This window comes from Drosophila rhopaloa, unplaced genomic scaffold, assembly GCF_018152115.1.
Source record: "Drosophila rhopaloa isolate 14029-0021.01 unplaced genomic scaffold, ASM1815211v1 contig_2, whole genome shotgun sequence".
Lineage (NCBI taxonomy): Eukaryota > Metazoa > Arthropoda > Insecta > Diptera > Drosophilidae > Drosophila > Drosophila rhopaloa.
In genome coordinates this window covers 19,791,431-19,805,788 of record NW_025335083.1, presented here as the reverse complement: position 1 = coordinate 19,805,788, position 14,358 = coordinate 19,791,431, and the positions used below count along the sequence as shown (strand labels likewise).

Below are 14,358 nucleotides of genomic sequence, written 5' to 3'. Positions count from 1 at the left end.
GGCGCTCGCACAGTTTGGCAGGCATTGGATGGAACTAACCTACCAGCAAAAGTAGCTGAAAGCTTGGTGGTTTGCATGCACCACCCCCACCACCACCCACTCGGCATTGTGGAACGGAGTCCACCCACCGAGCTGTGGAGCCATGAAGCTATCAAAGCTATAGGCTATTCCAGCGGACAACTCGCATAGCACTCAGCTGAGCAAAAAGCTCGGAGAAAAAGCTTAGAAGGGGTGGCGTTCTTCCACCGCCCATCACCAACCGCCCACCGCCCCCTCACGCAATTAACGGCACATACCGCTCGAGAACGACGAAGTTTTCCGGAGCCGAAGACGAGCCGAAGTGCAAACCAAATCCGAATCCATTTGCCGATGGCCGATAGCCCAGCTGCAAGCTGCGGCAAATGTGGCACTATCATTGGCGTTTTAACTGTGGACGGTTGCTACTCGCTTTCGCTGGCGGATTAACGGCAATATATAGATACACATACATACCTATATGTATATGCATCTGCACATATATCCTTATATCTGGAGCTATTATGTACAAGTCTGCGTAGAGGGGGAGCGTTCGAAGGCGAAAGAAAACCCATTCTGTATGTGTGCCATTGCAAAATCAGTCTTACGTCTGTATGCGCCACGAATCGCTGGTTACATAAAAATACATATATATCCACAAGCATAAAAGTTAAACAAATCAGTTAATCGATGTGTGCGGCCGACAGTGATTGTTAAACAAAGTTTTAAATCGAATCGAGTGCATAATAATTATATTGCTATAAATAAACAGAGAACAGAAAATTCGTTGTGCCAAGGAAACAATTTTTCATTGATTACGTCGACGTCGGCAATGAGGACACTGCGACAGCAGCAGCGCAAAATATCCTTGTAAAACATATATACATACTGAAATTCGATTTTTTCTTAGCTGCCTGCAACGATAAAAATGGATCTAAAAGAAAAGGACCCGAAAACAAAAGCGAATTAAAAAGAAATGAGTACAATAAAGTGGGTGTGAGTGAGTTCGAGTGAAAAAAAATATAAAAAATGGAATTTTAGTAGTGAAAGTGTATATAATATTTATAAGCGTGAATATTTAGAAACTAGTTTATGGTATTTAATTAAGGTAGCTTTGGGTCAAGGACGTATTGCTGGTCTTATCGATTTTCAAGAATTAAAACAAAGATCCAAATAACTTGGGAAAATGGCACTAAGCTCCACAAAAGGAATGAAATGCCTATTTGTGTATTCCCAACCACAGCTATCTGCCTTTGTGTGTGTGGAGGGTGGGGGTGGACATGGCGTTGCCTACTTTTGTGCGCTTTGCCCTTTACTAGGCTAGGCTTTCCACCTACCAGAGCACCAACCCACCACCCACCGCCACCCACAAGCCAGCCAAAGGCAGCAAAGCCGTAGAAACAGAAATAGAAGCCGAGTCGAGTCGGGCGCGTTGCGCAATGAGTGCCGCGAAAAGACAGCGACGTCGGCAGAGCAGAAAAAAAGAAATGTAAGTCAAGCCAAGCGAATTTGTGCGACGGGATTTTCCAGGAAAAAAAATATTATGGAGGGGAAGTCCAGTGATAAGCAACATCATCAGGATGTGTGGCCCGGAGCTAAATATATATGACCTGTCGGTTTTGCCCCATTGTCCTTGCGAAAACTTTGTGTTGCTGCCTTTTGGGCGTCAGCTGAACAGGGTTGCAAAACTGCAAGCCAATTCCCGGCGGTTTCTGGTATCGGATTTGTGCTGAGCCCAGCGGGTACATACCATACAATACCGCCCTACCGCCCTCCGGGGACCTCCACCCCCTCCCCCCTCATGCCTTACAAAACTGTCATTAAGCTGGCGCCCAGCTGTCAACTTTCGTAGGGGTCCAGCCCCCCACCTCCAACACTACTCCCCCAAGCCCCCAAACCCCCCCCCACCCCAGCAAGAAGGGAAAAAATAACCTTCCAAGAAAAGATTCCAGTTGCGCTCTCTTCAACGCTCTTTGGCTCCCTTTTCGGGATCCCTGCGCATGTCCGTGGCCGCTTGGTTTCGCTTGCCGATGCTTTTTTCCACACTTGAGATTACATAACAGTTGGCAGAGCGTATGGCTAAAATCGGCAGAGGTGACTACAATTTGTTTTACGCCAGTGAGCTCATATCCTTCTTGCAAATAAAGTTATAAAAATATCCTAAAAAAATATTCAACAAATTCCTGGATAAACAGTAAATACGTTTGGCTGCAAAGATGGCTGAAAATCTGGATGTTTAGGAATACAATTTTCCTCAAGTATCCTTGTGGCTGCGCCGAATCGCGGCCAAGAACAAAAGCAGTTTGGTAATAGAAAAAAAGGCTAATTTTGGCTAATGCCAAATGTGTGAAAGGCAAAGTTTACATAAGCAGGAAAACTAACTATTGATTGGTTTACGAAAAGACGAACAAGAAAAATTCCTTAGCACAATGAAGAGACTACTCTTACATAAATGAAAATCAATAAAAGCTCCAAAACACTTGATGTTCCTTTGAAAGCAAACAAAATGAAAAAATAAAAGCACCGCGATAAATAAACTTAAATTTCACAAATTACCTAACAGGTGTCCTAACCAATCTATTACTTACGAAAATTTCATATCAAATTTATGTTCCTCCTTTTCAGTTACGATACAAATTTAGCGCAAATCTTAACAAAATACTGTTAAAAACATTAAAAAAAAAAACAAAAAATGATGTACCAAAGCAGTTGATTAAGAAAACTTCACCCAAAAAATAAAACCAAAATTAACACCAAAAAATATATATATAAATAAAAAATATATATAATATATTAATATCCGATAAGCGTTCAAAACCCAAACGTAAACCTTAAGCTACAAAGAACTACACGTAACAAATAGTTTAACAAGAACTAGCTTCATAGACAAGACACCCTCATTCAACCCGAGTGACAAGACGAATAAGTAATCCAACCAAAACCAACGGCAGCAAGCAAATAAAAGCATTAACATGGCCGATAAGAAGATTGGTGAATACTATGCACCGCCGGTTAAAATGGGCAAATGGGAGGGTTTCAAAAAATTCCTATGGAACAGTGAAACTAGCCAATGCCTTGGGCGCACCGGTTCCAGTTGGGGTAAGTACCTCCAATTATCTAAAAATTAAAAATCAACATCTATTAAAAAGCTAATCCAAAGAGGTAAAATATCTTAGGTTTCTTAGGTTCTCATCTTAATAAAAGCGCTCAAAAATTGTTAAATAACTTATTGTTAAAACGGTTTTTTATTGTTTTAAATCAATTTTCACACATTCCACATTTTTATCTTTAAAAAAATATATTTAATTCCCTTTGCTAGATATAGAACAATTCTTTAGAAAGGCACTATCAATAGTTGATTGTAATAAAAGCCTTTGCAAAGGTCATTTAGAAAGGCAAAATATTTTTTTTTAAAGGGAAGAAACCATAAACGCCCATGCATAGTTACCAGTTACGTAGTTAGTCTAAAAATGGAAATCAATAAAGTGCACATGGCCACCTACAATCATGCGTGTACACTTCACTTGCTACCAACGACAATTTAGTCACTTATTCCGTGCTGGATTCTATATTGATTGCATAATGGAAACCTTGCAAGCCAATTCACATTACACATTAAAATGTTTATTATATAGCGGCTGTTAAATACTACTAATCATTGAATATCGTGTGTAAGTGTCATGCAAAAAGAAATCGTCCTACATTTTTTATGGCGCTGATCAGTTATCCAATTTTTACGTAATTTTTTACGATTTTATTTACCATAAACCTTAGTCTTTTTTCGGATTGATATTAGCCCAAAATAATTTGTTTGGTTTTCCGTTTCGAAAATTATTATAGGAGGCAATGGTTTTATAATAAATTTAAATGTGTTATTTGTTTGCTTAATGGATATTTAATACCCCTGAGTGTAATTCATTTTCCATCTTGACCCTTCCTATCTAACATATTACTCCCTCCATAATTTTTCCTGACTGTCTTAGACACGTGCTGCCTTGACTCCTGATGCTTAAATATTCTTTTCCCCTTTTTTGAGAATTGTAAATGATATTACATTTTAATACCACATTAATGGGTTATTGATTAGTTTTACTGGTTTTCGTCTTGCTTTTGAGCCACCAATTATAAATAAATTATAAGTTATAATGCCTAATAATAACCTCAGCAGGGCAATAATGACATTCAAAAATTAAAGCCTATAGGTTCAAACTAAAAAAATTTTAGTTTTTGAATTATATAAAATGTTTTTTATGCATATTTTTGATAACTCAGTTTTATGAGCGGCAGCCAAGGGACTTTCTTTCTATTGGTCACCTATCTGTCATTGATCCAACATTTAAGTCAAAGCTAAATTGCCTATAACCCACTTATTCCTTAATGACAAAGTAACGCAAATGTGAAAATATACTTGTGGACATGCGATTCAGTTTCGTTGAATGTGGCACTCGACAAAAATCAATTCTAACCTCATTGCACGAGTTTTCCACAGCCAACAGCTTGGTAAAAGGGAGGTGCAAAAAAGGTGGGTGTTGTGGGTGTAACCTACTTATAGGTAAATATTCTGCTGCTTCGACAGTAAAGCTGATCGAGTATAGCCCTATTCCCTTTCCGTTATCAAACAATTACTGGATTGACCTCTACCAAAGGCAACTATACACATTGACATTCCTGACCCAAAAAATAAGTAAAAACTTCAATCAGAATTAAGACGAAGCTAATTGTAAATGGATACAAATCTCTTCATTTTCTAACGAAATCTCAGTCCATTTTTCAATTGCCACAATTAACATATAAGCAATTTAAAAAATATATATGCATCTGGCACTCAATTATTGAAATCAACTTGCGGCGCACCAAACAAGGCTACCAGTAAAACAATTAAAAGGAAAACGAACCAATTTACACTGACACTCGAATGCTAGCCATCTATCTGCTAAATAATACACTTCAAGTTTTGCCGAAAGATTACTTTTCTGCTAAAAACGTTAGCCTTAAAATGACTAGCACTGCAATTAGCAATCAAGTCTTAAAAGGTTTGCATAATGTTGCACTCAGACAATCCGAACAATAGATTTTACCTCATGAGCATTTGATTATGCAATTAAGAATAATATTTCAGTTAAATATGAAATGCATTTAAATTTATTTTATAAAAGTTTGGTAACATTTTATTAAATATAAAAGCCAATTTTACAAAACCTTTTTACAAACAAAAATAAACTAATTATTGATTTGATTTCTGATATAATAAAAAAAATTTAATTTCCCGATTTATGTTTATGTGATAATTGAAAATGTCTTCCAACAATTTATTTTGAATAACTTATATCGATCAAAGCCTTATGGTAAAAAAAACACATAAGATTTTTATATAATTTAAAGGTAATCCCTAAAAAAGTTTGTAAAATTTAAAATTTTCGTTCTTAACGGATAAAATTTTTTAGTTAAATGATTTAAATTAAAAACTTCCGATGCGCTTAATTGAAAGGCAATTAAGCATAGTACAAAATAGAATAAAATGAATGGCAATAAAGACGACAAGGCGTAAATTTCATAGCGGGCGAAGATGCAAAGCAAAACACGCAAAAGCTAATTGAAACATCACCTCGATTAAACCAATATTGATTGCATTAGCCGGTATATTCTTATCATGCAAAAGTAATACTGCCCATATAAACCAAGTTTTGATCAATATGCATTACGAATATAGGCATTCCATCTGAAAATCATTATCTCAGGAACTATAAATGAAATAATGCACAAATTTAAATTTAAAAAATCTATAGATTTTAAACATAACGAATCTATGAAGAACACACGTTTTACGTGGAAGAACATTTTTTAAGTATAATAAGTAGACCTAAAATATCTTGGTGTCAGAAGAACTGTTTACAAAGGAAAGTGTAAATCATTAATATTATATTCCTTTTTTTTTTTTTTCTACTGCAATGTTTTTTCGGCAGTATTCATACTACTGTGTATGTGAATGTAAAGTAGAATCATGCCAGTTCTCGCGCTGCATAACCCGCGGCGTGATGAATCCTCCTGCTGTTGACAGTTAAATATATTTTTTCATTCCTCTTGCTTTCTTTTGAATTTTCCCATTTCCGCTGGTTATTTTTACATATTCCGCCTTGTGTGCCACTTTTCTTGAGCGTGAGTTTTGAATTATGTTCTTTTATGCCTGCTCATACCCTCTACTCGTTTATTAAAAGGGTGTATGTAATCGTGGAAAAGAATAGGGTACAGAAATTCGATACCACTCTATAAGCTTTACATTTGTTTGATCAGTGGTCAAAATGCTGATCATATTTTGACCAGCGGAGCAGACAAAAACTAATAGTTATAATATTAGTTTTGATAGTAGGCAACAAATTTGAAATGACACAATGCATTAACAAAATAAGATGTAGACCCACCGAAAGTTACTATCAAGGACAACTATTATTATAAAAGGGGACTGGGTAACGACGACGATATGATGGGAAACTCGACTTTAGCATTCTTTCTTGATTTATTTTAAGGACCTCTTACTTAACCATTCAAAATTGTGTCTAAAATTAAAAGTACATGAAGATGCAGCACACAAAGAGAGGGAAAAAGAGAGGTGGCATAAAGGCAGCTCTTCGCTTGTTACAATTTTGTATTCTAAAGTGCAGCGCTGTGGAAATGTCAAAGTTCAAGAAATATGGAGAACGGCAGCGCGGAAAGCGAGGAAAACGGGGAAAACGGGAAAAGTGTTGGAAGCAGAGAGCACAGTTGAGAGCGCAAGAGCGCGGGAGAGCATGGCGTATACGTAACAGTCCCAATTCGCTCTAGCTTGTCCTGGTCAGGTGCTTACACACACACACACACACAAGCAGAGCACCCAACAATTAATCGGAAAACTCAACGCATTAATTGGATTTTTCTCAAGACCTTTAACTCTTCGCCTGGCAACCAATGACAAAGTAATTAAGCCAAACCCGAATACAAATATTAATTAACTGACCTTGGAAATCAATGCTTTTTCTTTATAAAAAAAAAAAAAAAGGATTTTAAACTTATGTAGTTATCCCCTTATTCTGCTACTAAAAAGAAACAGTAATTAAAGCTGAACTGAAAATTGAATAATTTGCTAAGTATATGTGATTTACACATATGAAAATTAAATCCACAGCCACGCCACAGTTGAAAACAAGTCAGCCTAATGTAAAAATAGAGTCCTTTTACTAACGTACGCTATGCACAAGTGCGACCTTAATCAGAATTGAAAATGAAAATCAACGTACTATCGGGCGTTTACGTAATACGTATACGTAACGAACAACAAGCTGATGGCGCTCAAAAGAAGCCAAAAATAAACTGTAAATTAGTTATGTATACACAGACAAACGCACTCAGATATGCAGATAGGGCAAAGGACGGCCGAGCCCGTCGCATTTCATGGATATTATGTATTCATGGCCAAACTAGACCCACAACCACCGACATCATTGGCATTAGCATTCGCATTACACCTGCCACAAATTGAATCCTAGTACAACCATCAAATTACAATAATGTTTCTTAGTCAAATATGATATATTTTCATTTTTACATCATAATTATAAACTTTTTACAGCATGGGCAATTATGTTGAAGACCGTAAAATTAAAATCTTAATAATTTAAATGGGAAAACATAAATCTAATAAATACGTATGTCGTCTTCAAACTAAAGAAAGCCATAAAATGTAAATCCTTATTGAAAGCCGAGGCACTAATTAAAACTTGTATCTTTTTCATCCTACTTAAACATTAAACCTCGCTCAAGTTTGGTTTTTGTGTGTTGCCATGCGAACGTAAGTTGGGTTAACCCGACAACAAATAATAAATTATGTAAGACAAACTATTTAAAGGCAGAGATAACATTAAAAACAAGAAAGGAAAGCTAACTTCGGGCGGAGCCGAAGTTGATATACCCTTGCAGAATACTCTGTAAATTATATTCTCCAAAATTATTCATATGATGCATTCTTAATACTCATCAAAAATCCCAACTTCCTAACTTTAAAAACACCAAAGTTATGGCATTTCCAATCGTTCAGTTATATGGCAGCTATAGGATATAGTCGACCGATCCTTATGAAATTTGATAGGTCGGATTGATTGGCTAAAAATAAAACCCATAGAAAATCCCAACTTCCTAACTTTACAAACACCAAAGTTATGGCATTTCCGATCGTTCAGTTATATGACAGCTATAGGATATAGTCGTCCGATCCCGGCCGTTCCGACTTATATACTGCGTGCAAAGGAATGAAGGGTGTGTGCAAAGTTTCAATTCGATATCTTTAAAACTGAGAGACTAGTTCGCGTAGAAACAGACAGACGGACAGACAGACGGACAGACAGACGGACAGACGGACATGGCTATATCAACTCAGGAGGTGATCCTGATCAAGAATATATATACTTTATAGGGTCGGAGATGTCTCCTTCACTGCGTTGCACACTTTTGACCAAAATTATAATACCCTCTGCAAGGGTATAATAATAAAAAAGGCAAAACTCTTCAAGCGGCAAAGTCGAATGTCAATTTAATATTGTCAAAGTTAGCTCTACATGCTTTTCCCACGACTCTCCAGAATTTCACACGATTTAATGGACAGATAAATTATTCCATTTGCTAAGTAAATACTTTTCAAGTTTACGTTCGGGAATCCACGAGTGTCACACATACCGGATGAACAATAAAATGATAATTAATGTAGCTCATAAATCTCAAAATGTCAAAATGCATATATACAGAAACAATTAAATGCCGACAATAATTAATATGTAGATCCAGTATTGAAATACCAAAAAGCTATATAGATTAAAATATACGATAGGAGAAAAAGATAAAAGAGAGTGATTATGAATTAGAACTAATGAATTATTGAGTAAATAATGAAGAGGATTATAAATTTTTAATTGATGTTGCTTAAAATCTGTGTTAATGAGTAATGACTAATTGTGGAATACTTTTCTTGTTTTTCTTTTCAGCGAAAATTCTTCTGTTCTACATAATATTTTATGCGGCGTTAACTGGATTCTTTGCTGCCATATTTACGGTATTTTATCAAACGTTGGACAATGAGAAGCCGAAATGGATGCTTGATAATGGTTTGATTGGATCCAACCCAGGTAATTATCATAGGAAAATGATATTTACCATAATTCAATTTATCAACACAAAATTACATTTAAAAGCAAGGAAGTTTTGCGAAGTTATTAGAACCTATAGGATAATAGTCTTTTAAAGTTTTTTCAATATATTTTTTAATAAAGCTGGGTCTGAAACTGTAAGTTTTTCGTCTTAACCAAATAGTTTTTATCGCTCTACAGTGTTTTGGCACCTAAACGATTAAGTGAGTCTATCAGTAAATTAAGTAGCCAATGCAAAAAGTAAAATAATTGAATTAACTAATTGGATATGGAGGCAAGGGAAAGACTTTAATCAATTAAATGTGTGCTAGCTCATTCTACAAACTCATTTTGCTTTCTCTTTACTTTAGGTCTTGGTTTCCGACCAATGCCCCCAGAAGCGAATGTTGAGAGCACACTAGTTTGGTACGAGTCATCCAAGAAGGATAATTATAAATACTGGGTCGAGGAGACTTCCCGTTTCCTGAAATGTAAGTAATAACAATTATTTTGTACTTTTTAGACCAAAAATTATAATTTATTTTTAAAAATAATATTTTAAATATTTAGGTAGTTTCAGACTATATATGATCTTTAGATTTTTTGTGGTCTAAAAATCGTTTGTATTTTGTGTGTTTTTTTCGAAGAACAATCCAACAATTATTCGGAAACCGAAGCTACCTTTTTTGATTGATTTTAAAATTAATTTTTTTCCATGATTTGATTTTTGTTAACCGATTATAAAAAGATCACAGTAAGTTACATTTGGTTTTTAAAAAAGCAAATTAACAACATTATTGCTCCAAAGTACAATACCAGAAAATTTAGGCTATTGCTTTCGCTTAAATCATTACCGAGCCACCATCCTTAACCGTGTTTTATGCTATCCCTAGCTTACGAGGATCTTGAGAAGCAAAATCAAGTGAACTGCAGCTTCGAACATCCACCCCCAGAAGACAAAGTCTGCGGCATTGATATCTCGACCTTTGCACCATGTACAGCTGACAACAACTTTGGCTATCACGTGGCCAGACCCTGTATATTCCTTAAGTTGAATAAGGTAAACGAACCCCATCTCCGGTATTTAATAAAAAATCATCTTAACATGTAATCTAAATCTTTTAAGATTTACAATTGGGTGCCAGAAATTTACAACGATTCAAAGACATTGCCAGAGCATATGCCCGAGGAACTGAAACAGCACATCAAAGAAAAGCAAAGCCTGCGACCCAATGAAGTAAGCTCGGACAAATAAACATATAAATGTAATAAAACAAATGTTCAATTTATTTTTAATATTTCTACTTTCAGACAAATGTAGTTTGGGTTTCGTGCGAGGGTGAAAATCCTGCCGATGTCGAGAACATCAAAGCTCGTGATTACTATCCACGCATGGGTTTCCCTCGTTACTATTTCCCCTTCAAAAACATTAAGGGGTACATACCGCCTATTGTTGCTGTTCAATTTACCGTTGAAAGTAAGTCAAATCCCTATATTTATTAAATTTTGATATTTGTTTAGCCTGGTATATCTGTCCGTCTAAATCTAGAGATTAGAGAAGCTTGAAATGAAAATATGTTAGACAAAACTAACAAAATAAAAGAAAGGAAAAATGTGGCCGACTTACGGAGTTTGTTTTCATTACCCATTATTATTATCTGTGTCTAAGCAGCAACCTTTATTCAAACAATAACCGTATTTAACGGTACAATAAATAATTTTAATATTGTTCCTTTTGCAAAGGAAGCCAGTACAACACAATCCTGGAAATGGAGCAGGAAGTGCGTTCTCTTTTTTCTTTGTTCTCAATTTAAAAAGTTTCTAAGGACCTCATCCGTTTTACAATTGCTTTAATAAATGGGTTACTAACAATAAAGAAAATTCCGCAAAGGGGGACATTCTTATTAAAATCAGTATTGTTTGTCCTAAATATGTTGCAACTTATGTCAAATTTTTGTGTATAAATAGCTTTTCTGTATAATATCAATACAAAAGTTATTTAAAACTTTCCAAATTAAGTTAGTTTAATAGGACTTACGGGTTCCTTCAAGGCATTTTTGACTTTAGAAAAATACATTTGTTTAATCTTTGTCTAAAAATGAAACAATAATTTATTTTCTTACTTTTTAGCCGGCGTTTTGATCAACATTGAGTGCAAAGCCTGGGCCCGCAACATCAACCACGACCGTTCAGACAGAAGAGGATCCGTTCACTTCGAGTTGATGGTTGATTAAGAGAAGCGCTATGGACATGGCAACACGGTGAGCTGGGATCGGCAGTATCAAAAGGAAGCGGCCATCGAGGAATCTATGAGAGATGGGATTAAAAGAAAAGGATGAAGTATAGAGAAAAACAGCAACAAAATCCACACACAAAACAGAAACAAGAAAAGTGTAGCAATGCATAAACGACTAGTTTAACGCAAAAAAAAACATGCGAGATACAGCAACAACCAAAGAGAAAACTAAAAGAAATGAAGCTACAAGAAGAAAATGGAAAACTTAAAGATTACAGAAACTAGCGCGATAAAGCAAAATAAAAAAAGCTAAAACAAATAAAAACCTACCCAACGCTAAATAAAGAACGCCCCACACAGAATCACACAAAAACCTTAATTTTTTAGGAGAATTTTATTTAGTTTAAAATTTAGGCAGCAACTAAAAAGTATGATTGGCAGGCCTCATAAAATAGCGAAAAATATTATATTATCCGTAATAAAATTTTAAAACAAAACCAAAAATGATAAATGTTCTTAAGAAATTCTTATTGGTTTTTTAGTGTCATTTTTTGGAACAGGAACAACAAGAAACATATAAACGACAAACAGCGCAGCGAAAAAAACTTTAAAATGCAAAACAGCAATTGTACTTAAAAAAAATAACAAAAATGATTTGAACATACAACAATTATTTATATATTACAATGAAATATATATGTATATGTATTTATATATATATATATATATAAATTGTACAATTGGAGGACATATAAACAGATATATGTATGTTTATATATATATATATAACTTTATATCCACTCTTCTCTAGCCCCTTTCCCGTCAGCACCCATAAACTCCTGAAAAGCAACAAAATTTGCTTAGGATCCCAAAATATAATTTTGTTAAATTTGTTATAAGTGTAAGCAGAATGCAGCATTTTTCCCACATGAATAAAAACAAAGGCATTAAAAGCGCATAACACTTACTTGTTTAAACACTACATTAATAAAGCAACAACAACTTAAATTGTAGATTCTTAAATAAAAAATTAAACAAGATCTGCAGAAGGCAAACTAAGGCGCGACATAGTTAAATAAACCACAATTATATAAAAAGGCATAATTGAAGGGACACTTAAAGCAAAACCAAGACATATTTGAAATTAATACTCTTCACTTATTATTGAAAACCCTAAATCCAAGATCATTATTGGGTAAATCGCATGAAAATATTTAAGTTAAAGAAATATAAATGAAGCAAAAATAACAAATAGCTGAAATAAGAGTAAAGAGGTTACTGGTTACAATAAAAATGAAGAGCATACAAAATAAAAATATATTATGTATACAACACCAAACAACCCCAAAAATAATATAAATAAATCCAAGTTGTTTTAACTAAATAAAAAAAATCCGTTTCATCTTATATGTTTTACAGCGAATCCACTTAAGAGGTTAGTTTTCCGTAAAATGGTGGTGGCCTCCTTCTTCTCAGCTTCTGATTAGAAGCCATTTATTCCGCCATGGAATGAAAAATGCCATCTAAATTGAGTTATTACAACTTTTTGTTCACTAAAAAACAAACAGTTGACCCGACTCTGAATATGATATTCAAAATACATTTTTGAACCTCAAATAACTTAAAAGCAAAGCTGTCTATTTTCCCAAAAAATACTCAAAAAATAAAAAGCTCGCAGCCGGCATAACAAAAGCTTAATAATTATCCCTTTTTCCATCCACTTTAACTAGTGTAATTTCTAAGAGTAAAGTAAGGTGATGAGCCAGATAAAATGCTATAAAGTTTTGCCAAAAAAACCGGAAAAACGAACTGCAGAAAATAAATCAATAAATAAAAGTATAATGGGAAATGTTATACATAAATATAAAAATATATGTATTATGAAAAAAGAAAAAAAAACATTCTTTCATAAAATGATCTTTAACTGGCAAATTTAAAAAATATTTTAGATAATGAAAAAGAGGACTCTGTTTGGATCAGAGATAGTGAAAAACATAAATCTTGTCCATTTTCATTATAAATTTAGTACCCACATTCCCATATATTTTAAAAGTTTTTTCTGGCTTCATCAAGTGGATTAAGTTTCAACCATTTTACTTTTTTAAGTAGCATTTCTTAAAAAAATGTAATACGAAAATTGTTTTCTAAAATCTTTGCTAGTGCATGTTTTCCTAAAACTAAGCTAAATAAATTATGGAATGAAGGTATTTAGTTAAGTAGTATAATAAAATGACAGCAAAAATTGTCATCATTGAACATAACAAATTCCTGTTGGGAGATCATTCAAAATAAATTTTCGTTTTGTCCAGGTAACCGCGGGCAGAGTTTCAATTAAATTGAGCTACCATCTAGACTTATAAGATTGTTTTTCATCTCAAGATTTTCACGCACAAAATTAGACTTCAAGACGATATTTTATTTAGTTTTGTCCCGGCAAAGTGTGTTCCCCGAAAACCGCCGATAAATATTAATAGGTTATCTAGGGTAAAAAAAAAAGATCTTGTAAACAAAACAAATAAATATTTCCCATAACAAAATATATAATAAAAATATAAAAAAATGAAAAAACTGCCAAGTAAATGTTTGACCCTATAGCTTACAAAAATTAATTTAAAAAGTCTCCTTAGTTCAGTCTCAGATTGGTTTTGCCTGCCAGCGGTTGCCAGATACTCGCCAAATGATTCGGATCCGAAAGAAAATATTATTACTTTAAAGACTTTCTATTCTTCATTAGGCGGCAACTACTAGCACACAATTTAAATAAATTATATTTAACAAGCATATATATAAACTGCCATTTTTTATGTATGTAAAATAAAACATAAAGAAAAATAAAAAACCATTAAAATTGACATTTTTGTATGTAAACCGACAACCAATCCTTGAAACAAACGCAAGGCGACAACAAATAATGTTCAAAGAATTTCAAAAAGATTTTTCAAAGATTGTTGAAGGGAC

At 34.2% G+C, this 14,358-nt stretch overlaps 1 protein-coding gene across 3 annotated transcripts; it reads left to right on the top strand.

Annotated features, from left to right (window-relative positions):
- Positions 1-403: 403 nt before the first annotated feature.
- Positions 404-11,854, top strand: LOC108048104 (sodium/potassium-transporting ATPase subunit beta-2). 3 transcript variants are annotated; one of them, XM_017128582.2, is made up of 9 exons: positions 404-593; positions 2,641-3,114; positions 9,024-9,164; positions 9,536-9,655; positions 9,913-9,918; positions 10,058-10,224; positions 10,291-10,401; positions 10,476-10,641; positions 11,295-11,854. In XM_017128582.2, the coding sequence occupies exons 2-9, from the start codon at positions 2,988-2,990 to the stop codon at positions 11,396-11,398; spliced, it is 942 nt and encodes a 313-aa protein (XP_016984071.1). In that variant the 5' UTR covers positions 404-593; positions 2,641-2,987; the 3' UTR covers positions 11,399-11,854. The 3 variants fall into 3 exon arrangements, with proteins under 3 accessions (XP_016984071.1, XP_016984073.1, XP_016984072.1); XM_017128583.2 differs by lacking the exon at positions 404-593 and adding an exon at positions 2,208-2,321; XM_017128584.2 differs by lacking the exon at positions 9,913-9,918 and having other exon boundaries at positions 405-593.
- The last annotated feature ends 2,504 nt before the right edge of the window (positions 11,855-14,358 follow it).

Bases quoted from the DNA above. Each gene is read 5' to 3' on its own strand.
- LOC108048104 (XM_017128582.2), top strand. From the start codon at position 2,988: ATGGCCGATAAGAAGATTGGTGAATACTATGCACCGCCGGTTAAAATG. The intron at 9,165-9,535 runs GTAATTATCATA...TCTTTACTTTAG, and splicing joins TTTGATTGGATCCAACCCAG to GTCTTGGTTTCCGACCAATG. The intron at 10,402-10,475 runs GTAAGCTCGGAC...TTCTACTTTCAG, and splicing joins AAAGCCTGCGACCCAATGAA to ACAAATGTAGTTTGGGTTTC.